The sequence below is a fragment of the Myxocyprinus asiaticus genome, chromosome 4 (genome assembly GCF_019703515.2).
Source record: "Myxocyprinus asiaticus isolate MX2 ecotype Aquarium Trade chromosome 4, UBuf_Myxa_2, whole genome shotgun sequence".
In the NCBI taxonomy this organism is placed as follows: Eukaryota; Metazoa; Chordata; class Actinopteri; order Cypriniformes; family Catostomidae; genus Myxocyprinus; species Myxocyprinus asiaticus.
Genome location: NC_059347.1, coordinates 8154486 through 8181261, shown reverse-complemented (window position 1 = coordinate 8181261; position 26776 = coordinate 8154486). Strand labels below are relative to the sequence as shown.

At 38.1% G+C, this 26776-nt stretch overlaps 1 protein-coding gene across 1 annotated transcript in view; it reads left to right on the top strand.

The window, feature by feature from the left end:
- kif1c (kinesin family member 1C) overlaps positions 1-26776 on the top strand; it is a 79456-nt gene that overhangs the window by 12442 nt on the left and 40238 nt on the right. The window contains exons 2-4 of the mRNA XM_051691860.1: positions 16419-16547; positions 24146-24222; positions 24753-24932. Of these exons, the coding sequence (XP_051547820.1) occupies positions 16442-16547; positions 24146-24222; positions 24753-24932 (363 nt within the window). The 5' untranslated portion in view covers positions 16419-16441. The remainder of the gene's footprint in view (positions 1-16418; positions 16548-24145; positions 24223-24752; positions 24933-26776) is intronic.

Sequence of the window (26776 nt, the reverse complement as noted above, 5' to 3'; positions counted from 1 at the left end):
ACTACGAGGAGGTTACCCCATGTGACTCTACCCTCTCTAGCAACCGGGCCAGTTTGGTTGCTTAGGAGACCTAGCTGGAATCACTCAGCATGCCCTGGATTCGAAATCACGACTTCAGGGGTGGTAGTCAGCGTCAATACTTGCTGAGCTACCCAGGCCCCCTATAGCTCGGTATTATTAAAAATTTCACAACTTAGTCCCATTGTCCCCATATGAGGACAGAAAATTTTACTATTTGCTCTAGATATTTATTTGGTGCTACTTGTTACAAATCAAAAAGGGAAATGGAAAATGCGCACAACAGTCACAAAATAGATCTTTTATCTCTTATATTTGTTTAATTCTGAAAGGGGCTGAAACTTATGAGATAAAAGAGGGATGTAAACTTATGGACTAAACTATATATGTATTAAATCCTTGATTAATGGGTTGTCAACTCTCTTTTCTTCGGCTTTCTATGTTTCTGAACAACAATCTAAATCGAGCAAGTCTGTGAATTTGGCAACTAAAAACAGCTATTTGGCTCCTAAATGTTTTAGTTCAGGAGCCAATGGCTCCAAAGTAATTGTTTTTGTCTGGAGCCCTGTAAGATCTTATCTTGATGAAACTTGCGATTTACACCCTTAGTAATGTGACTCATTTTGATTTTTGAATACAGCTGTTAAATAAAAAGTTAAAAGGGACATTTTTTTGTGTATTGATAAAAAAAAAATTAAAAGATTTAAGGACAAGGTTAAAGTTACCCTTTGAATCGTAATTGAATCGAATCATGAGGCCAGTGAAGAAATATCAATTAAATGTCAATTATATTATATTCAAGTCATTTTCCTGCAACAATAAAAAAACATGCAACTTTGAAATATGTATCATTTGTACTGCGCCAAGAGGTCCGTGTGCGACGTTCCGATCTTCTGTTAGTCACACGTCTTCTCGTCATCCAAATTCTCAGGTCAAAATTCAACAAACTTGAACTTTTTCCGCAGCAGAATGTAAATTTACTCCTCATGAACTTGCGTTTCTGGTTTCCCACATCTGGATGTGGTATGAATGGAAGTAAATAGAGCACGGAAGTGTAGCTTGACTGCTGCTCAAAACCAAAATCAAGGGCCTTCGAAGAAAAAATCATGTGTTTTGAGCGACAGTAGATGATGACTTCAGACTCATTTTTGGCTGATACCCCTTTAAGTTGTTAAAAATACAAAGTACAGAATTGACAGAGGAAAATTTGGGTTTAGATCAGCATTTTCCTTTTAACAGAAGCCAGCAAAGTGGACTGTTTATGCAGTGGTTTATTGCTGTGATTCAATTCTGTGCTCCAGATTCCAGCTTGTTTTGCTCTCTTATCAATAAAATGTGACTGAACTTTAATTTCCAAACATTCCCGAAACACAGAAGGACAGAGAAAGTGAGCAAAAGGGCATAAAAGAGGGAGTGGTGGCCTGGATGTGGTTGAAAGATGGCATGAAGCCAGTTATTTTGGCATGAGTGCTTTTAAAACCAGCACTGGCTGCTATGCTTTTTTTTTTTCTTCCAGGGATTGATTATCTTACTATAAACAAATCAGTTGAGCTGTTGAAAAATTGACCTGGACATTCACCAAAAACATTTTAACTGCCATAAATACATCAATAGCGGTATCGGCTAGTGCAGTGTAAAGTCATGATTGTTTTGCGGAATCAGATTATGATGATGGGACTTGTGTTGTAGTGATTGTACTGCAACACAATTTTAAAATAGCTAATTTTCCATAAGTACTTTTTATTTAGTATTGGGTAAACCTTTTTGCACCTTTAAAATACAACTGTGGTAATAAAAAGCAGCTATTTACATACAGTGGATTTAGCTTGTTCTGCAAGAAAATCAGATCCCACAGTGCAGCACATACCAATGCAACTAACAAGGACCTGACAAATTTCATAACATTTCCGCCAAAACTCAGACTATACACACCTCAGAGTTCTTTAAGCCAATGGTTTTCAGACTTTTTCGTGCTACCTGCGATGAGATCAGAACGTTTTCACCACCAATGTTCCCTTAAAAATTTTTTAGTATTAAAACATAATTTAAGAGTAAAATTGAGTGGCATGTTTTAAGACTTAAGGACTAAGAACAGTAGACCTCCCCCACAATTTTTTTTTTTACTAGGGCTGGGAAATGTAATGAGTTAATTTCTGCGGTTAATGGTTGACTGTTTAGCATGTTAAAATAATTAACGCAATTAATGCAGTACCCCTTTTTGTCACTCCCTGAAACATTACAAATCTTTTTCCCCACTGCCTGTGGCAAAAATGGGAAATTCCAGGAGATACACCCTCGACTCGACTGCACATCTTAGCATCCCTTATTTTTTGGAACCCAGTTAAATATTATATAATATTGAATCATTATTGAGGGAACCAGTCAAGTTTCAAATAAAATAAGTAGTTTAAGGGTGAAGGGAGACTGACTCGTTTACATCATTCACAGTGCGTCATGGGAGTGGGTGGTCACTTACGGACTTGTTCACCAGGAATTCCGCTATCAATCACGATTTTTAAACAATAATTTTGAAATAACGTAGACTGATGGCTTCAGCAGCAGCATACACTGATCAGCCACAACATTAAAACCACTGACAGGTGAAGTGAATAACATTGATTATATCGTTACAGTGGCACCTGTCAAGGGGTGGGATATTAGGTAGCAAGTGAACAGTCAGTTCTTGAATTTCATGAAAAATGGGTAAGCGTAAGGATGTGAGCGACTTTGACAAGGGACAAATTATGATGGCTAGACGACTGGGTCAGAGCATCTCCAAAACGGCAGGTCTTGTGGGTTGTTCCCGGCATGCAGTGGTTAGTATCTACCAAACGTGGTCCAAGGACAACTGGTGAACCGGCGACAGGGTCATGGGCGCCCAAGGCTCATTAATGCACGTGGGGAGCGAAGGCTAGCCCACAGAAGAGCTACCTTAGCACAAATTGCTGAAAAACGTAATGCTGGCCATGATAGAAAGGTGTCAGAACACATTGCAGCTTGATGTGTATGGGGCTGCATAGCTGCAGACCAATCAGAGACCCCTGTCCACCGCAGAAAGCGCCTACAATGGGCACGTGGCCATTAGAACTGGAACATGGAGCAATGGAAGAAGGTGGCCTGTACTGATGAAATACGTTTTCTTTTAGATCATGTGGACTAGGGCTGAAACGATTAGTCGGCGTTATCGACAAATATTTTCGTTGTCGAATAGACGTTTTATCTCATTTAAGGTAACATGAGATCATATGAAACTAATGATGGCGCACAAGAGCAGCATTGCAGCTCTCGCCTGAATGAGGAGAGGAAGAAGACACAGCCCACAGTCCAGACGCACTCCAAACCTTCCAAACAGCTTAAGGTGATGTAGATCGCAAAGTATGAGGGAATTATAATGCAAAAATATAAAAAGTAAATACAGAAGCACTCTCATTGTGGAATAAGTGGAGCCGGAGCTGCAAAACTTGCTTGTCGATGGTCTTTAAAGCAAATAATAAGGAAGCAGATCATGTAAATAACTACAAATTCCGAAACTGACATTTCTCTGTGCGGTCAGCGCCTCTTCTGTGAGTTGCACGAAGTGTCCTGATGTAAAGGGGAGAGATTGAAACTGCACCCGGCTGATGCACACTCTGTCGCAGGGACGCTCATCCCCCTCACGTGCATGCTTGCTGCTGCTAGATTATAACGTGATGGCTCGCGACTTATTGAATCATAATATATGTCACTGTGCATTTCTTATCGTGAAGAAAATTGTCAATACGCAGCTTTATTAATAAGAGAGAGTTTGATTTTTTTTGTGAGTTAAAGATGGATTGAAGTGAACAGAAAGGTGAGAGAGGGTAGTCTTCGCCCCATTATACACTGCAACAAAATACGTTTTTGATTTTGTTTTTGTTTTGGCTTGTTTTCCAATATAAATATCTAAAAACTTTTTTTTTTATCTGAGAATGTTGAATATAATATTAAAAACAAAAATATGTAAAATATGAATTCACCTGAGAAGCAGCATATATGATATTTAGACTTGCTTTTAGAGAATAGATCTTGAATATAAGTATATTTTGTTTTTACTACACTCGCAGAAGTATAACCAAGTGAAAAAATACACTTATATACAAAATACACTTATATTTAAGATACATTCTTTTAAAGCAAATCTAAATATCTTATATGTTGCTTCTCAAGTAAATGTATCTTGTTTTAAGGATTTTTAAATGGAAAACAAGGCAAAAACACTTGATAATAGGATTTTTTGCTGTAAATTTTTTACTGAAACTTAATAAAAAATTTTTTTTCCTTTAATTCAGTGAATGTCATTTAGAGGTATTTTTAAAAGATGATTTTGTCCTGTATTGTTAGTAAGTGCGTTTAATACAACCTTTTAAGTCGAGGCACAAGCTGAATAATCGGTTAAGAGCTAATGATTAACTGTTGCAATAATCGCCCGAATAGTCGAATAATCGTTGTAATAATCGTTAGATTAGTCGATTATCATAATAATCATTAGTTGCAGCCCTAATGTGGACGGTTGGGTGCATTTGCGTCGTTTACCTGGGGAAGAGATGGCAGCGGGATTCACCATGGGAAGAAGGAAGGCCGGCGGAGGCAGTGTAATGCTCTGGGCAATGTTCTGCTGGGGTCCTGGCATTTATGTGGATGTTACTTTGACATGTACCACCTACCTATAGATTGTTGTAGACCACGTACACCCCTTCATGGCAACGGTATTCCCTGATGGCAGTGGCCTCTTTCAGCAGGATAATGCGCCCTGCCACACTGCAAAAATTGTTCAGGAATGGTTTGAGGAACATGATAAAGAGTTCAAGGTGTTCAAGGAGTTCAAAGTTCATCCAATTTAGCATCTATAGGATGTGCTGGACCAACAAGTCCGATCCATGGAGGCCCCACCTCGCAAATTACAGGATTTAAAGGATCTGCTGCTAACGTCTTGGTGCCAGATACCACAGGACACCTTCAGAGGTCTTGTGGAGTCCATGCCTCAATGGGTCAGAGCTGTTTTGGTGGCATGAGGGGGACCTACAGTAGGTGATTTTAATGTTGTGGCTGATTGGTGTATACCATCGATAAACAACTTCGGAGCTCATGGTAGGTCTGTCTTTAAAGGTTTACAAGTTATCATTGAAAATCAATTAGTCTATGGAAAAAATGAATGAGATTTTCACTTCTGGAACCAGACTGTTGCACTCTGTAGCACGCACAGACCATGTATTGAAGTCATAAAGTCACAGCCATTTGTGGTTTAATATTCACATATGACTACATAGTGATTCTAATGTTTGAATAAGGATTCAGGAGCCCTGAAGGATTGTGAAATTAGTCTAATGACGGCTCTTTAGGAAATGCAGTGGCCAAGTAAAAGGCGCATTAAAATGATTGTGATATTCAAGATATTGCTTAATTTTATATCGTCAGTAGCGTAGTCATTGCGATTATACAATATTTCATCCTTATATACAATATATTGCCCTAGTTTAATATACCATGTACCATGATTAATCACAATTAATCACAGAAAACTGTGCAATTAATTAGTTAATTTTTTTACATCAATTCACAGCCTAATATGCACATATATGTACATAAAATTTGTGGTGTACGCTTCATAACACTACAAGGGGAAAAAAAAGGTTAATCATCATTTAGATTGTGTGTGTTGAAGAACAAATGCGGATACACTAACACCACAATGGCAACATTTAAAAGTTCCATAAAACTTTAACATTGAAAAATAAAAGTATTTTTTAGGATTTTTTCCACTAAGACATATTTTAGAGTTATCAGATTAATTAGAGATTGATAGAAATGAAGCATAACATTCTTAAACAATATTGGGTATGACACTAGAAACTCCATGTTGAGTTGTGTGTGAAAGATTAGACTAGCCTAATATAAATCTTGGGAATTCTGCAGTGTGTAATCTTATTTCCAGTGCGTGAGTCAGGAGTGTGAAATTTTAGATTCACTGCATGGCCAACAGAGTCACCTGCTGCAGTTGCAGAAGGCAGTGATATGTGTGTAATGTGTGCTATGAGTGTTATGTGGGCTGTGTCACAGTGTGTGTTTGTGTCATCTGAAATGAAGGGTGCAGCCGCTTGTTCCAGACACTTGAATTGTTGAAGTGTTGGATATACGTTCAGTACAATACCCAGAAATCACAGACACCACATGTAAAACTAAAGTGTGCTTTAGTATTTTTCCACCTACTCTTCCTGTGTGGTGTTAACTTCGTTTCATATACAATAGATTATCAACAAAATATGAAGTTTGTTCATAGGTGTTCAAACTTGAACTTACAAATGTAGATACACACACAAACAGTGCCTCAGGGCACATTGCTGACTAGCCTATACTGTCCCCTCATACCAAGCGACTCGTGCCTGAAATACACTGGAATGTGTTTACAATGGAGCATGCATAAGCAGTACTCTTACCCAAGACAAGACAAGTGTGGGTAAAAGTATTTTGTTCTGAAGCACATCTGTGACCATACCATATACTGTAGATATACAATTTCAGTATGAAGCTTAATTGTGAAAAACAGTTATTTGTTTTGGTTAATGGCCATAACATAAATTGGTGAATTTCACAAAGCCTGTCAAGAACACACACGGATTAGAGGTCAACTGATGTTGTATTTTGCCAATATCAATAGCAAAGTTGGTGGAAAATGCAGATAACCGATTAACTGGCCTATTGTTTTTAAGAAAATTTCTTTGTCTTCGTAACACATTCATGGAAAGAGGAGGCGAGAACCGGCTTGATAATATAAATAATAGTTTAATAATGGACTTAAACCAAAAGACACAAACACACAAGTGTCGGACAGCTGTCCATAAATCTCTCTCTGTCGCACTGCCGTCTCCAGTTGGCCTTTATCCCTCTCGGGCCTGATTAGGAGCCGGGTGTGTAGAATCACGACCCGGCCCCGCCCTCCTCCCTGCCACAGGTACTGTGATGGGCACAGACAAGAAAAGAAATTAAAAGACTCATTTCTGCTGAAAATCGATAGTTCCAAAAAAAGCTGTTAGGACTGTTTTCCAATGCATTGCAATCTTCATTTGAAGGATCTTGATATCGATTATTTTACTCTGTGTGCAACCCTCTGCTACAATGAGAGGAAATCACTCATATTTGCAACCAAATTTTGCGCTACGTGAAAAAAAATGCCTATCAGGGGCCGCACTCGGAGTGGGCTTACCGGGCTTGAGCCCTGAATGTTTTAGGAAAAGCCCCGAATGATTTTATACCTTGAACTAATTACTGAGTTTTCATGCGTGCAGTAAAATAAAATCCTTTAGAACCGCAATTCTGCTCGCGGCGCAACAAACAGAGTCTCCTTTTACATTCATTCACTCCTGACAAGAACCGCCCAATCTGACAAGAAGTATTGATAGACATGTAAACTGGCCAAACGTCGATAAGAAGTTACGTACAATCCTGCCAATGAGATTGGAACTTTTGGATGTAATTATCTCGATTGGTTAAGACAGATGGTTTATAGGTGTGCACTTGTCTTGGTGAGTATTTAAATGGACATTTCAAAATTCTTTATGAAAAAAAAAAAGTAAAACATCAGCACTTCAATGACAAAATGCGGCTGCTTCCAGGTATGCGTAACTACTGTGTAATTTATTGATTGCATTGTCAAATGAGGCAAACTATTTGTCACTTAACAGTTCTGAAACAGCGACAGCTATAGATTTTTATCATTGTATCATTTTCATTTTTGTCCTTTTTTTTTTTTTTAAACTTGTCTTTGATTTGCCTGTGTGGGAGAGGAAGAAAAGCTAGCAAAGTTTCTGACTAGCCCTCTAGCAGCTGCAGTCTTTCCAAAACACAAACATACACACGCACACACCGATTATGTAAACGTTCGTTTCCGTGATATCCGGATGCGGTTCGCTTAGCCTATAACAGGCTTTCACTTGATCTGATCTAGGGATGCACCGATACCACTTTTTCTCTTCCGATTCCGATATCGGAAATCTCAGTATCGGCTGATACCGATCCCGATCCGATACCAGTGTTGTTTTTGTTGCATAATCAGTTTAGAATATCTTTACATTATTGTGTGGAACTAATTGGGTGTACTCTTTAATATGTAAAGAAACACAAACCTCTAACTACACATTATTTCAATATAAATGTATAGCTTATTAAGAAAAACTTTATTATTAACTAGTATACTGGATAATGTAGCAGCAAATTAACAGTAATTCCAGTATAATTCATCAGTAGAAAAGAAGAAAAAAAAACTCAACTTGTATCTGGACTTTAAAGGATTCAGATCTCTTTTTTGTTCAATTTAGTTGAAAGATATCAGTCCACTTTTCATTCACACAGTTATTTTTTGGAACCCATTCAAATTAAATATTGTTTTTAATTGTAATAATAATAATATATTATAATAGTAATATATAGTAATATATCTCAATCATGCACCTTTAACTTTAAAACCATCTGGCTTTTATTTTAACATTCTGAACTTTCCAGGAAGTCCTGTTTGTGTCTATTTGTAGGCAAGTTCACAGTAGTTTAATTCGCTTCTTATTCAAATTCTGGTAAAATGCACCTCCGGTGCCATTCTAAATGTGTATTATAAGTGAACCGAACTATTGAGCATCTACATCTGAGATGCTGTTCGTGAGTAGTGCTCAGATATTGCACACGCATGAAGGCTAAAATAGCTGTGAGTGCATCACCAGCCTGTGTGTGAGTTTGTGTCAACAGAGCAGCGCCATTCACTAACGCACTGGTGCTGCACATACTAAATATTTACTTATTAAACACAGCCTTTTGTGATTCACAGAGCTATCGCATGTCTTCAAGTGGCTTTGAATAAAATGCAAATGAGTCATATGAACTACTTAATGGTGTTTTTATCGGAGCCGATACTAAACCTTACTGTGCTGTACTTTTGTGTGTAAATCTAACATCTTGGAATGATTGTTATTCTCACTTTGTGGTCATGCATTTTTGTTAATGAATATGATAAAATTGGTGGATGTTCTTTAGGCAGGTTGCTAATTAGACAAGAAATAACAGCTTGGTGTCATGGCTCTGGATTTGTAAGTTTTAAACATGTAGCCTATGTGTTCAATGAGTTTGATTACAAATTATAATTGCATAAAGGTTGGAAGGTTATAAAGCATGAGGATTGCGGATGATTGTTGTAACAGTGTTCACAGGATGGGCGGGAACCGGCAGAACAGTCAACATAACTTTAATGACATAAATGAACTTAAAGAAACATAAATGCACAGACACACACATACACAGCGGTCGCGTGCATCTCTCTCTCTCTCGATCTGGCACCTCCGGCTTGTCTTTATCCCCCTCTCGGCTGATTAGGATAATTCAGCGCCGTGCATGCGTCTTCATGGCCCGGCCATGCTCTCCTCCTCGTCACACTTGTCTATAGTGGTGGATTAAAGCAGTTGGTAGATCTAAAAAAGTTTTCAATCCAACTCATTTCATGCTCCGGCATAAATTAAATTTGTTGTATCCCTAAACAATGTCATTTAAAAATGAACTCATTGCCGATGTAACTTTTAAACACATATTTTAGTGTATCCTGTGTATTATAATGCATATGTCTCTGGGCTAAGCCCCGGATATCCACTGACCCCAGAACTGCCTCTGATGTCTATGATTAGCTACTCACTCACTGGTGATTGTGTAGTAGTGGTGAAGAAGTTCAGCACCCAGATACTTTCACTACGTGCTGAGATTAAAACTTTTGACTCTTTTTTTTGTATTGTGTATCCAAAAATGAGATCCAAGTAGGCTAAACTATTTGTCATTGAATAATGTCTCTTTTAATTAGGGATGGGAATCGTGAGGAATTTAAAGATTCCGGTTCCAATTCCTCTTAATGATTCCGGTTCTTAACGGTTCCAGTAACGATTCCAAATTTTTTTTATTTATTTTATTTTTTTCTCCCCAATTTGGAATGCCCAATTCCCAATGCACTCTAAGTCCTCGTAGTGACTCGCCTCCATCCGGGTAGCAGAGGACGAATCTCAGTTGCCTCCGCGTCTGAGACCGTCAATCCGTGCATCTTATCACGTGGCTTGTTGAGCGCGTTACCGCATTACACAGCGCATGTGTAGGCTTCACGCTATTCTCCACAGCATCCACGCACAACACACCACGCGCCCCACCGAGAGCGAGAACCACATTGTGGCGACCACGAGGAGGTTACCCCATGTGACTCTACCCTCCCTTGCAACCGGGCCAATTTTGTTTGCTTAGGAGACCTGGCTGGAGTCACTCAGCACGCCCTGGATTCGAACTCACGACTCCAGGGTTGGTAGTCAGCGTCTTTACTCGCTGAGCTACCCAGGCCCTCCCCCAATTCTTTTATTGCTTTTGAGGAAGAATTATTTGGAAATGAGAAATACAATTCTAATTGGATTTACTGCCCTTAGCAGTCTGTTGCCAAATAATGAGATCATTTCAGATTTCTACAGAGCAGATATTACAAATCAGAAATAAATGTAATGCATTTTTTGTAAAAGGTGTTTGCAGACTTTTTAGAGACATAAATGCAATCCAATTATTGATCCTAACTATAATTTAAATAAAAAAAAATCTAAATAAATTAGAAATGTGATGGCATATTTCATTAATTCATTTATTGTTTTATAAAATTCCACTTATTACAACAAAAACTGTGTGTATCTTTAACTATACATTGTGATATGAAACCCCAGTCAGTAACTGCACTGCCTGATTGAAGTCTCACAGACCAGGGGAAAGATTAAGTAAGATCAATGACAATCAGCGCTTGTCTTCTGTCATTTTTTCCATTAAAAGCAGGAGAATTTAGTAGAAAAAAATACAGCATTCGAGTGCATGATAATTGTTTGAAGATAGAATTGTTAGAATTAATACTTTACCGGACTATACTGGAAGCGTCGTATGTTGCGTGCTGTAGATCCAAAAGAGCCGGCTCATAAGAGCCATTCATTCGGGAATCAAAATACACTGGTAGTGCTGTGTGTTTTACACTGTAGACCCAGTAGAGGGTTGCGCTGCTGGAAACACTGTCAGAGTATTTTAGTTCAGTGTTCCATCCACATCGGCGGGAAATTTGCTTGCAGGGGAACCGTTAACAGAACCGAAAGTCATGAAGGTCATACGATTCAAAAATTTTTTAAAGATTGGAACCAGTTCTGAACAACCCTACTTTTAATGTCCTCTCTTTTCTTTACAGTCATTTGTGGATCAAAAACAACCAAAAATGTCATATTTCATTCTAATCACTTATAGCACGGGTGGGGTAAAGCCATTCGAGTCATCTCACAATTAATATGCTCTCATTAATAGATGCTCTTTACGGAACAGCCAGTTTTCTTAAATAGACAGTACCAGTTTTTAGCACGTGTTTAACAAAACAAATTATGCATATAAACAATAAACATATAACACAATATAATATTTGCAATATAATATCATATTTATTGATTGAATACATGTATTTGTTCATTTAAAAAAAAGCTAAAATGTGACCAAAATGATGAAAAACTAATAAAATATAATTAGTAAAATTAATGTTACTTTTAATTCCTGTTTAATTTTAAGATAATTTATTTGATATGTAAGCAAAATGGACATTATAACTGAAATCTACACATAAGAATCAATATCAAATCGAATCAAAATTTGAATTTAATCGAGACCTTGTAAATCGAAATCGAATTGGGAAATCTGTATCAATACCCAGCACTAGTAGCTATTGGCACCGTTTAACCGGCAAAACCGATATATCAGTCAACATGTAGTCTGGATTATATTGTATGCCATAATCAAAAGACCCCAAAAAAGTAAGAAATTGAAATATAAAGAGAATGAAGCCTATATGTTCATTACATATTGGCTATTAATTTTTTTTTTTTTTTTTTTTTTTTTTTTGCTTTGTGATATTATTTTCATGACAATGCCAATGCAAAAAAAAAAAAATAATAATAATTGTAAAGAGTTTTTATATCATGGTGACATTGTTTTTATTACATATTTACATCTAATTTATGCTGATTTCAATAATAATAATGACAAAAAAAAACTTTTTGTGTTACTTTTACATTTCTTTACATGCCTAAAATAGGCTTAATTTTCCTTATGCAAAGTATATCATATTTTTGTTTTATTTGTTTTTGTACATTTTTGGGGTGAAATGATCCAGCCATTTCTGGTTTTTACACAACTTATCATATCAGTCAAAATGTTTATATCAGTGCATGCTTAGTATTTTGGTATGGCAGTCTGCATAGGCTAGGGAAGTGAAAGTTTCTGTGAGTGTGTTAAAGGTAATGTATATTTTCAGTTATTTGCTGGGCCGCAGTGTGTTGACTGTGCCAGTGTGATCGTACAATAACAGTAGCATGTGTGAATGCTCTTTGTGTGCTGGAATTGGCAGGATAAGCATTATTTTCCTCAGTTGTTTACTCACGCTTTGTGTCTGTGTTGAAATGGCACAGTAGTAACTATAATGTTATACAGTCACATTGTGTGTGCTTTGTTGTTAGTGTAGTAAACTGGTAATTATGTCCTGAGGTCAGACTTGGTGTATATGTGTGTGTGTGTGTGTACATGGATTGTTGGCTGCCAGCCAGAATCTAATGTACATACCAAATCAGGGCTCGACATTAACGTTTGTCCGCTTGTCCGGGACAAGTGGATTTTTGAAGGGGCAAGTGAAAGAGAATTTGTCTTGCCCAACCAGACAAGCAGACTGATTAAAACATCAATAACAAAAACAATAACCAGCTTTATTTGTGATAGCCTAGGCCTGTTTCACTTTTAAGAAAGTTTAGAATTCTTATTCTGCTGTTGAAAGTAATCGAGAGCATGTCATTTTATAATTCGCTAATGATCTAGTAAAAGCTGCACCCTGTTTGATTGACAGGCGGCGTATGTGTGTGTGCTGAACATGTGCGTGTTTTCCGAAAATGTTCGTGCTAATACGCACCTGAACGGTCAAATACATTCCGCCAAAATGCCCGTGTTGGTGAGGTATTCATGTAAACACAGAGAGTGATGTCTAAAATGAACATAAACAGTGGAGAAAAAAGCAGATTTGTATTAAAATGTTGGACTTTTAAGTGTGAATGTAAGCTAACAGACCTTCTACTGTCTAGTGTGTCATTATAATAATCAAACCGGAACGAGAAAACACTCACTGCTTTTGACTGAGTAAATTTAGTAGCTTTAAAAAGTATCAATGTATTATAATCATACAGTAAAGACCAGTAGTTGTTTTATGCTGTATTTCATTCTGAATGTTTACACGAATGCTTGATAGCCAACTGCTTTTAAAATACATTTAAAGCTGTTAAAAAAGCACTGAATTTTCTTAATTTGTATTTTTGTTCTATTATCTATTTCTATTCATTGCTGTTTTTTATTGTTGTTTTATTACTGACTGTTTACTAGTCTTGAATAATTAAGAACTTGAAACCATTCTTCCATAATTAACTAATTAGTTAGTGTTATTACTTGTTTAGGTTTTGAAGCTTGTATTAAGAATCGTCGAATTTCACTACCGACTACTGAAATTTTGGTATTGTGATAATGTATAGCCTTTATTGTACATGGTAGATCTTGCTGCAATAACATGATGAAAAAGTAGATCTCGTTACATAGACGTGTGAGCACCCCTGCTGTAAATGATGGCGATGTATGCTTTCGTTTATTTGACTACCATACATGACATAAAATAATTATCATACGACAATAGCCTCTTCTCCTACCCAGTGCAGTTTACATTTCTGTCACAGAGAACTAAGTTGATTGCATAAGTACACTATTAGGTTGGGCATTGGCCATAATTTTAGAAACATAAACTTTGACATGCTACTTGAGCATGTAACTTAAATGTCCTTTTTTCTCTCTGGAAAAGTAACTTTTGACCAATTTACTTGTCCAGAGTACAAGCACATGACAATGCTTAATGTCGAGCCCTGCTAATATACAAGACATCCAAACAGGAACAAGTGCTGAAAACAGGAATGCAAGGGTATAGGGCATATAACGTGTGGATTAGGGATGGGCACGAGTACTCGAGTATTCGGACGTGGCAGCAATGAGCGATGGTGAAAACGATGACCAATGGTGATCATGCATGATGTGACTTTTGTCTTAATTCGAAATTCATTGACAATTACCTGACAACTAAACACACACGTGTCAAAGAGGGAGCTTATTTTTAAATTTGAGATTTGTGATTTTGAGGGGTACATTGATTGTCAGAGACGTCTCATAGCAACCAAACTGATACGATGCTGCAATGCTATCGTTACGATAATCAAAAGAGAGTGTAATTAACTCTGTTTTGAACATCTGTCTCTGCAAAACGTTTGCTAAACACGTTTTATTATCCTTTAATGTAAGAACTTTGACTTGTTGATTATTTAATAAAAGTGAATGTTTGTCACTGACTGTAAACCTCCCTGCCCTTGGTGCCAAAATGTTTACATGATGTAACACACCTGCATCTCGATGAAATGGGAGTTGCAGATTTCCGCACAAGTTTCCAAGTTAGAAGTCTGACATAATTTGTCATTCCGTTGCACTTTCCCCAGTTGAAAGGTGGAAATTCTGACTCTCCGAGTTGAATGGAACACTTCATGAATCATCACAGCAACAACAATACGGAGCATTGCGGCTTTCCCCACAGGAGCGAACACTTGGGGAGACACACACACACACACACACACCAGGTGTGTGACAATGGACTGAACGCGCTGCGAGTGTTTCAAACAGCTAGACAGAGTGCAGCTAAATGGAACAGAATGCAGCATCTTCAAAACTGAACTTCAACTTAACACGCTTATTAAGAAACGCGATGGTTATGGCGTCTCCTGTTAAGCCAACTCCGATTTGAAAAATAGATGGTTCAGACAGTCACTAAAAAAACTGGTGCGTGCTTACTAAGATTACTACAGTAACCTGAAGGAAGAACAGACAGACGCGCGTTGTGCACATTCTTTCATTGAGTTGGGCAGCGAATCTTCACATAATGACAAAATATGATGCATTATATTATGATTATGCAATCTTTTGTACATTTTGTAACAGATTATTTTATAACAGCCTATAATAATGAATAGATGATACACTGGAACAACAAGACGCAATGCAGCAGCCAAAGACGTTTGTCAGTTATTATATATACAGTTATGTACATGTCATTGCCGCTCGAGTACTTGAGTAATTAGTCCGAGTACTCGTGCAGACAACATGACCAAAATATCCATCCCTAGTGTGGATATGAAGAGTTTCATTTTGATAGTGTGGTGGTTATAATCAAGATAAAAATGGACATTCCTGTCTAGGGATGCACTGGTACAAAATATGTGTGCCGATACAGTAACCGATTATTTAGTACAACATCTCCCGATACTGATCGTTTGATTCTGCTTTTTTAAATGCTACCTTATTTCAAATCACTGATAATTAACTACACAAACTTCGAAAGAAATGTAAAACGTTGTGTTCAAAGCTTTAACGGTAGTTCCACCTCATGAAAGTCCCTTCTTTCATTGTCACCCAATTTAAAGTCATTCCACACAAGAGACATTTTCTCTCACATATAGCACGAGTTGTAGGCTAATTGTTCAATACATTTTCCACCCCTTTTGACAGGAAATAATCAACTTTGAGTATCGGCTGTTTTTAAACAATCAACCAATGTCCGTTAGCCTTTTTAATTGCTTTTATCGGCCGATACTGATAGTCCTGCCTTCATAAACTTGATCAAATTCAAATATGTAACATTTCATAAATACTTTCCTATCGCTAATGTTGTTGGAAGGTGTGAACTTTAAGAGTGTGTATTCTGGTCTTAGGAAAACCTGGAAATATGAGGGAGTTTTAAAATTGTGATTTCCAGACCTGGAAAAGTCATGCAAATTTCTATATTGACTATAATATTATTTTTTAAATTTTTTTTTTTTTATACTCAGCTGTAAAAAATTTCATATATAAGAAACTGCTCTTTGTGAGAGCAATATCTATAACATTATACACATTTTGGTGTCTGATTTCCCTTAAAACATGTACATTTCTAGACCAGAGTGCTTTTTTTTCTTTTTTTTAATACAGAAAAAACATTCTAGATGTACAATACTGACCATCATATTGGTTAAAACCATCAGGATCCAGCATCCAGAATTTCTATAACAAAGCATCCAGGTTACTTTGACAGTTTTTTTGACAGTTATTTTTATTTTTTTACATCTCCCTAAACCTAAGAACACAGTCAGTATCGATAATTTGATAACTTGAGTAATATTATGATTATTGTGATGTTACTATGAATAATATTCTTTCTTCCTACATGGACTCTGAGCATTAATATTTCTCTCATCTCACAGGAGTCGATTGACTGGTGGTTGTCATGGCGTCATCCTCTGTTAAAGTTGCGGTGCGTGTGCGGCCTTTCAACAGCCGTGAAACAAACCGAGGAGCCAAATGTGTGATCCAGATGCAAGACAAGAGCACCTGTGAGTCAAACACACACACACACACACACACACACACAGTGATTTGTTTTCTTTCATTTTATACCTTTATTTCTCTGTCTATGTTGTCCTTAGATAAGATCCAATGTAAAATAAATTTACTGTTTAGTCATCTCCGAAAGCTCACTGTACACTGCTTTATCTTTATCTTCATCTTCATGAAGAGCATTCCTTTCATGCTGACGTAGATGGATTCCAAACCATTTTCTGTCCCCTTTAGTCCTTGAAGGCTGTTGAAGTTGGAGTCAGTGTTATGTAGCTAGTTATGCATCTAAAAATGAAACTTACATCAGCCTATTCACCTTCAAGTGAACAGTTCCCTCATTTAAGGTTTGTTAGTCATAAGTAGACCTGTACGGAATTCCGCCAAATAGTCGGCAGATTTCCACAGAGTTTGCCTCACCCCTGGCATGTTCGTTTACTATATATTTTTAATTTAATAATGTTTTCATGTACTCATAGCATAGCGCAGTTTAGCACAATAGTCAGTGTTGTAGTACTCAAGATCGGTCTTGGTCTCGAGACCGGTCTCAAGAACACTTTTTGAAGGTCTCGGTCTCATCTCGGAATCAACCGCATTTTTACTCAGTCTTGTCTTGGTCTCATACAAAGAGGACTCGGGCTTTTATTTCAAGACCGGTCAAGACCACAACTGCGGGGATACCACTAAATTGCCTGTGCATTGTCTGATTTATTTGTTAACATCATTACTGTGATTGGATGTAAAACTTCCTGCTTCCAATGCAAGCAATAGCTTGACTCATTTCTAATTTTAAATTTTTGTTACTGTTAATGGCTGTCACCCCTCCCTGCCCCCCTTCACACGCACTCCAAGAAAGTGAATGCGGGAGACAGGAGAAGAAACTGTGGCTGTCTGAGAGATGTCAGACAAATCTTCTGTAATACAATTTGGCTACCTAAACCAGTGTTTCCCAACCACTGTGCCCACTAGTGTGCCGTGAAAGATTGTCATGTGTGTTATGGCTGAATTTGCATGGCTGAATTTCAAACATTACGAGTTCACGCTACTAAGACAGACAGGAAACATGGACAAGTTCTTGAAAAGGAAAACTATCGACGATGATTATGTGGGATAGTGGTGTGCCATGGGATTTTTTAATTGTAAAAATGTGCCATGGCAGAAAAAATGTTGGGAAACACTGACCTAAACCACAAAGAGTTAATCTGCAAAAGAACGTCCAAAAGAAAACACACAGCAGTATGTAAATTCTGCAATGCAGTGCTTACCGAGAGGGCTGGGACCACATCAAACTTTTATTGGCACTTAGAAAGGAAGCATAAAGAAAGATAAGCTAAGTGTAAGCGATGCTAGCAAAGCTAGCTAGCTAACGTTAGCAATCTGCCTCTTGCTGTATTCCATTCAACTCGGAAAGTTACTATATTGTTTTAGAAATGACAGAGAAAAGTGAAGACTTGTGTATTGAATAATTGTTTGATATATTCTGTACTTGATGGTTTCTAGGGGAAGAGTCTTCCAGAAAACCTGACGCGATGCTTGCACAAAAATTTTATTGTTTTAGGTGGATGGTAAAACTTGGAAAAGGAGTGTTGAATAAAGATGGTTAAGTTGATTTCAGCTCCTTGGTGTTTGTTTGTATTTGTTTGCTCATAGAAAACACATACAATTCACCTCTGCAATTTCTCATGGTACACTGATACATACACACACACACACACACACACACACATATATATATATACATGGCAATAAAATAGGTGAATGAAGAGGAATCTTCATTTGTTTTCTGTGGGTGTTTTTATGGGAATGTTCCTATAGTTTGCATGTTCCACATTTTATTGTAAGTGTGTCATGCAGTGTGGGACTCGCACTGGTCTGGTCTTGACTCGGTCTCGCCCTGCCTCGGTCTTGGTTTCGACTTGGTCTCAACCCCTCAAAGTTTTGGTCTTGTCTCGGTCTCGATACTCTCTGGTCTTGACTTGGTCTTGGTTTTGGTGGTCTTGACTACAACACTGACAATACTCAATATTTAAATCTGTTCCATGCAATTCCAAAGATTTTTTTTCCACAGTCAGCACAGAAAGGTGTGCCGTTTCCATGTGGGCCTATTCATAAGATGACCACTCAGAAAACTGAAATGAACAAGAAAAATGCGGGGACTTTTTTTTAGACCGGTGGCAGAAGGGACAAGTGTTTATAACCTGTTTAAAAAATACATTCAGTCAGTAATATCTGCACATTACACACTTGTTTTATTGCATTCACCCATGTTTTATTTACATCTCAAAAGCACAGATTTTTAAACAAGTCATTTTGCATCTTAGTTTTAATAAATTGCCTTATTCAGGGGTGTCCAAACTATTTCGTTGGAGGCCAGAGGCAGAAATAAATATATATATGAATATATAAATATAAATAATTCTTTATATATTTATATTTATATATGAATATATAAATATAAATAATTCTTTATTAACATTTTCGAAACAAAGCCTTCAAAACTATAAAGATAGAAATGCACGAAAATACCACCAATTTAAGTCACATTTAAATATTTCCCTTTTAAACACAAGTAGGAGGTTAACTAATTGAAATAACTAGTCACCATAGGTTGCAAAGTCATTGCAATGAGCATTATATCTCTTAAACTCTCATTCTCCACAATATCAATCGGCCATCAGACTGTGGCTATCTGCTTTTATTCAGAAATCGTGAAGCCACATTCACGATTCGTGTCAGGCCGTCTCTACTACTTTTTTTTTTTTTTCTTTTCTCCCCAATTTGGAATGCCCAATTCCCAATGCACTCTAAGTCCTTGTGGTGGTGTAGTGATTCGCCTCAATCCAGGTATTGGAGGACGAATCTCAGTTGCCTCCGCGTCTGAGACAGTCAATCCGTGCATCTTATCATGTGGCTTGTTGAGTGCGTGGCATTCGCAACTCACCACGCGCCCCACCGAGAGCAAACCACATTATAGCAACCATGAGGAGGTTACACCATGTGACTCTACCCTCCCTAGCAACCGGGCCAATTTGCTTGCTTAGGAGACCTGGCTGGAGTCACTCAGCACGCCCTGGATTAGAACTCGAGACTCCAGGGGTGGTAGTCAGCATCTTTACTCGCTGAGCTACCCAGGCCCCCGCGGTATATGCTTCTTTTGAAGCCTTCCGTCTGCGTTATTTCAACTTCATTGTTTAAATGGCATGTTTGAGAGCGGAATGCCTGGTAAACAACTACATTAACCATGATACAGCAGAACGGCTTACCAGTTAGAGAACCGTGGCCAACAAATCCCGTGAAATTTGCCTCAGAGCAAACGCCCACTCCCATGACACACTGTGAGTGACGTAATCGAGTTAGTCTCCCTTAACCCTTAAACTAATTATCTAATTGTACATATGAGAATATTTTGCAATAAACATAAAATATATTGTTTCTATACAAAATATATACTTTATTAAATCAATAGTTTGATTTTTTTTTTTCAATTACATCATTCGCAATGCTTCATGGGATTGTAGTTTGTACCCTCATGAAAGATGGTAAGTACACAGCCTTGTACCTTTGTCTTTTTGTCCGATTTTCAAAAAAAATAAAAATGTTGAATGTGAAGTTTGTGATGTTGTGATTCTCCTCGGAGCTGGTTGGTTTGGTTCATGGCTTATAACTCTTTTATGGAGGATTTTATGAAAAGTCTATGCAAAAAATTAATGGGAAAAACACTTCTGGAACCCAGACGCTGAATAAGTGTGCGGGGCACTGTTGCGCTGTATAACCACAGGCGAACTCAACGCAAACGTTCCGCCCTACTCCAACCAGTGTTTAGAACTCACACAGAGCTGAATAAAATGTCAGAATCTAATGTCAAATTGATAAATGCGTTAATCGCAATTAAGTGTTAAACGTTTTAAATTAATTGCATGTGTTAATTCGTTAATTTTGACAGCTCCAATAAATTCCTTTTAGTCATAAGATATGGCCAGACATGCAGTCCACCAATAGTGTTTGATCGACAGCACTAGGAACGCCCACTAGCAACATACAGGACAGGGACTTGCCACATTAAGCAATGAAGTCACTGCATGTGTGAACGGACTAATGAGAATGCCCTAATTGAGTGTGCTGTCAGATTTGGCTATACTTGATAGCGACACCCACTGTTCAGGCTATGAATTTCATATAATTTCTCTATAGCGGGCCAAATTCTGTTCTGTTTATAAAATCTCTCACGGGCCGCACCAGAACAGGCAGCTGGCCGTAGTTTAGACATCCCTGGCCTTATTGGACTTGGCGGGGAGTTTCAGTTCTGAAAATTACTGTATGTTTTCATAGTACAATGAACCCTTTTATGTCAAAAGATGAAGAGAAATGTGTTTACTTTGTCACATTTTTATATCTTTCTCCATACTTTTACTCGTTACTCTCTCACTTTCCCATGATTATATCCAAAAATACTTCAGTGTCTCCTACCATACAGGAAAAGAGGGGGAATTTTGGAGACTTTGGAAACTCGCCTCCCAAACCACAGTGCTTAACTGCTGTAAAATCCTGACACTCTCAGTACTGACTGCCAGACTTCACATTCCCTTCTTCCTCTGTGCAACATTTCCACCCCATTCTCTCTTCCCTTTAACCAACAGTAACGCCCCTACATTTCCCTCACCTCTCTCTCTCTCCCTCCCTTCCTCTTTCTCCCTCTCTCTTTCTCTCTCTGTCTCTCTCTCTATCTATAGAATCTGCAGGGCTGGCAGTCTGTTTGGTTTGACCCCCCTCCAACACAAACACTAGTCTGTGTGTGAGCTCAAGGCTTGCAGTGCTCTATTGTTACCCGGCAGCTCTTTTGGGGCCTTCTCCACCCTTTGGTTTCCTTTTACCATCTCTTTTCATGGGACTTTCACTTTTATACTTGATAAGAATTAACTACTGTACACTTGACTAGAATTAACTACACTATCTTATACTATCTTTTATCAAAGACTGATAACTGGTCTCTGAGCTATATAATGCCCTATCACAACCGATAGTTTGTCTGTCCTTGAAAGCGAAATAACATCAAATCAGAATGGTTTTTAGTTCAGTCATGACAACTCTCGGAATAATTTGGCATGTTAATGTGGGTATGACAGGTTGATAGGATTTGGTCTTAGTGGACTAGATCTGCTACGCTGCTGCTGCTGCAGAGCAAGTATGAACATACGCATGTGAACATACACAGAAATACTGTGTGAAGCATGTAGACATGCTGCTGCTTCTGCTGCTTCCCAATTGGACATACACAAGACATTGTGCATCAAGCATGTAGGACATGCTGCTGCTGCACAATTAGACATATACACAGTCCTCATGTAGTAGATCTAGACTTGTAGAGCTGAGGAGGAGGAGGGTTTCAGAGGAAAACTCCCAGTGTGCTGCAGTGAAACCGGCTTTTCTGCAAACTGGGCAATTTAAAAGAGAGTGTACGCAAGTTGATTGGCTAACAGATTACATGTCAAAGGACCTATCAGCTCACACCATGCGAACCAATTGGCCATGGATTTAGCAAGCTGATTGGCTAACATATAACAAGTTCAAAAAACCAGTATGCGCCATATAGAGTTTCATGACTGAACTTCAAGTCATTTGATTTTTGATGGAAAGCACCACTCTTACTATTGCTTATATTTAAGATTAGGGATTTGTGAAATGTCGATCCAGTCACAATATTGTAGCAATACTTTAGAACCCTGTATCAATATTTTTATTCATCTATTTGTGTATTTATATAATGTCCATCAGTTCAATAATGATGAAGCATATTGACTAAATAAGTGTAAACTCGGAGACCAGCATTTTTCAGTGCGGTCAGAGTTGCTTCAATGGATACGCTGGGTCTCTCTCACACACATATAGCACGGTTTCAATCGCATTGCAATTAATATATCTTGATGCATTGTGATATATTGAATTACTGAATCGCGGCTTATGATACTCGTGCAGTAGAGGGAGATGGTTGTAAATACCAAAGTCCCTTTAAGGCAAGTCAGGCAGCCATGTTCGTAACACCTCAGGGCAGCCTGTGGGGCGACATTTCTGTGGATTCAAGTACAGGTCCTTTCTACTTGAAAGGGGAAAGGTCAAAATCTTTAAAACAGCTGGTCAAGATTACAAGCAAAGAGCATAATTCAAATCGGCAAAAAAATCAAACAACAATATCATAAGTTGTGCTTCAGTAGCTCAGATCATGCATTTTCAGGATGGTCCAACTAATGCGCATGTGCGTTCTCAAAGAAAACTAACAGGCAATGTCTCTTTCAAAAAAGTGATTGGCTTCTTTTAACTGTTAGGCAGGACTTCCATTATTACAGCCGCCATATTCAGCGTTACGATTTCTCCCATTCATTAAGTATACCAGTGAGCCGTCTCATCCTATATTGTCTCCGGCAATACCCAGCTCTACCCCTGACCCCAAGTTTTAAACTCCTGCACATAACTGATCCTACACTCTTTGTACAACCGAAACCTTAAATCTACCATATCTACTGTAGGGACCAAAATATCATAGAGACTTGGCGATTAGCTCTTTTGACTCAGGCTATTAAGCAACCAGCCGAACATCATTGCAATCACATAGCAATATGCCAACTGCAAAACAACCTCTGGTGACTGCCTGTAACACTCTATCATTGTGGCGGTGCATTTTGCACTGACAACCACCACTCACATTTTCTTCAGAAAATGTATAAATCAAGTTGATGTTTCATACACAGCTATGCGTATTTTGAAGCAGTGAAATTGTACTGTGGGTGGGATATAGGATAGGATTCTAACAAAGGTGTCAAAGGGCCTTCTAAATCTACTGAAAGAAATATGGTGAGAAAATGCTGTGGCCCTGATATGTTTGCTGACTGAGAGCTCATAATGATGGCTAGACAGTTCCACAGTGTGTGGACACGACTTGGGAAATAGTATGAGATTTTGTAAGCATTACAAAAGCTAGCTTTTCTAAGAAAGCTTCAACTGCTCCTTGATACTGTCATAACTTTTAACATGAATGGAATTCTCGAATGGAAAGCATGCTGTTATCTTGGTATGTTTATACAACAGTTGTAAGAAGAAGCAAGAACTGCTCACTAGTAAATGAGGAAGTAAACAATAATGTAAAGCCAGATGATCAAAAATAAACCCCAACAGGGTGATCAGGACCCTGATGCAAAGCGGATTGTACATCACCAATACTAAACTAACACAGTGTAGAAGATTTTTATTTATTTATATTACATCAGAATGCCATTATTGACCAATAAGAATCAAGTATTTCAGTGAGCTGTGTAATAACATTTATTATTATATGGATAGCTCTGGTCCTACAGCTGATTGGTCAATACAGCATTCCAGCCATGCTAATAATATACAATAGAAACAGCTATGACACTTTATTGTGACTGTTGTCACAGTGTGTAGCAGGAACACCCTTTAGCTGTGATCATACATTTTGACATTAAAATTGAAAATTGATCTTTAAGGTGAAGTTATGATTAAAAGGAAAATCTTTTTGTGACTCTGACTGTCATGTATTTTTATAGACGTGTATTACATAAATTTATGTGGTGTTGTTTTACAGGTATTATTAATCCCAAGCAACCCAAGGATGCACCCAAGAACTTCACTTTTGATTATTCATATTGGTCACACAGCTCGGTAAGCTCCTGTCTGAATATGTCACGTCCTCAGGTCTGAAATTAAACCAGGGCTGTGTCCGAATTTGCATACTATCCATCCCACAGACAGAGTATGCAAGATTAGGATTAGTGCATCTAAAATCATAGCACTTTGAGAGTCCACAGGAAAAAGTATTCCATGTGTTCTCTCAATTAATACGAGTTCATAATGTGCATGCATATTGCATAATAATTATACTAGAATGCTGTTTAAAATGGTTTTAGGTTGATTACAGAATGTCACTCTATTCATGTCAGCTATCCACATGCGTTGTGCATAGTAATAGAATGCAAATTATTCTGAACTCTTGTTTTCCCCTCATGATTATTAATGTATGTGATGCATTCCATTGTGGTTGGATGTTTTGTTGTGAAAAAAAATATTATCCAAATTGGGACGCAGCACTATTCATTAAACACACAGACATACATGCTCAGTAAAAAGACTTCCTCAGTCATTTATTTGCAGACAGAAATCTCCCTCAGACTTTCTTTCAATGTGTGTTTCAGGAAGAGGACCCGGCCTTTGCATCTCAGAGGAAGGTGTATCAGGACATTGGTGAGGAGATGCTGCTGCATGCATTTGAGGGTTATAACGTGTGTATCTTCGCTTATGGACAGACTGGAGCAGGGAAGTCCTACACAATGATGGGCAAACAGGAACCTGGACAGCAAGGCATCATACCACAGGTATTTTTATAAGAGATACATGAGTAAGAGTCACACCGTGTGCATTATGGAACAAGGTTTCAAAGTAATGCATCTGTCTAAAAGTGAAATTCTGCTTGAAGCAACAAAATCACATGCTGAGTGAGATTTTTGACCAGTGAGATTCCACCAGGGTGGAGCTAACAAAATGACAAACAAAATGTTTTGTAGCAGTCATGACAAAAACGGATTTGTTGCTAATTGGTAATCTCATTGGTCATTGATCATTGTTTTTTTTGGGGGGGGGGGACAAAATGGCAAAATGGCAAAAAGAAATCTGAATTAAAAGATCTTGCTTAATTGCTGAAATATTTTAACTTCAACTATGCCTACAACTACAGGTCCCAGTGCAAAGAACCTGTCAAGTTGATTACAATATTTAATCGATTAATCGCATAACTTTTCATGGTTAATCACGATTAATCACAGATTTTGAAAGTGCTTGAGTTTGACTCCTCCTTAGGGTGCTTTCACACTAGCACTTTTGGTGCGCACCCGGGGTCAAATGAAGTCAAAGTTCGGTTCGTTTGGATAATGTGAACGCTGTTTTCCGAACTCGGGTGCACACCCGCGAACCGCACCCAAGTACTTTTGAAAAGGTGGTCTGGGGTATGGTTCATATGAACTCCAGTACGGTTCATTGCTGATATGAACACAATCATACCAAATCGCGGAAGTGAACTGCTTGTGATGACTTTAATTTGCATCTTTGCAGGCTCGCGATCGCAATTATTCTGGTAAAATGCATTTCTCATACCTGCTTGTGTCCAAATAGACCGCCTTCAGAGATCAGCTCACATTTTTCATATCTCTTGCAATGCAGTTGCGGGCTTGCTGGCAGACAAACGCTAATATTTATCACATCATTGCACATTCAGTGCATCCGCTGGAGACAAACACAAGTGCTGTTCTCTGCATGGCAAGTTTTCGTGGTAAATCCAAAGAGACAAACTTTAATACTTCACTTAACACATTGACGTCTTCTCGAGTTGTTACCTAGATACAGGGGTAAACAGCTGCCACTTGTACTCACGTTGATGACGTAATCGGACCGTGGTTCAGACCCAAAAAAATATGATGTGAACAGAGACCAGCGGGGGCAGGGGAAGTAGGGAGGAAACAAACTCGGGTTCAGTCCAAGCAATCGAACCAAGTGTGAAAGCACTCTTAGAAATAAAAACAAAACATGTAGCCATAATGTATTATTAACATTTTCCAAACAAAGTATTCCACAGTAAAAAGATAGAAATGTACTAAAATAGCAGCAGTTCAAGCAACATAAAATGTTAGAGGTTGACCAAAAGAAAGAACTTGTCCCCATAGGTTGAATATTCAGTGCAGTGGGCATTAAATCTCTTAAACACTCATCTGCCACAATATTAATCATGGCTATCCACTTTGCTACAGCAATCGCGAAGTCGCATTCACATGATTTGCACCATTTTGAACTGTTGTTTGAACGTCTTGTTTTGCTTTTAGCGCTGGCACTGATTACGTAATGATACTTCATCTTAATTGTCCGGTAAGATGGAAGCACAACACGGTGCCGAGGAAACGCTGATGATTCACTCCAGTGAGTCATGTAAATGCAGCTTTTTACAGGTCCCATCTGTTTTGGGTTTTTTTTGCAACAACAAAAAAAAAGTACGTTTACGAAATCCTTTCTTCATCACTTGATCACTGACACAGAATCACTGTTGTTTGTGTTTGTGGTCTGTGTGTCAGCATAATGACCCCGGACACATCGCAAAGTTTCCACTCTTGTCCAACCAGTGAACTCACATGGAGCTAATTTAAATGTCAGAATCTAATGTCAAATTGGTAAA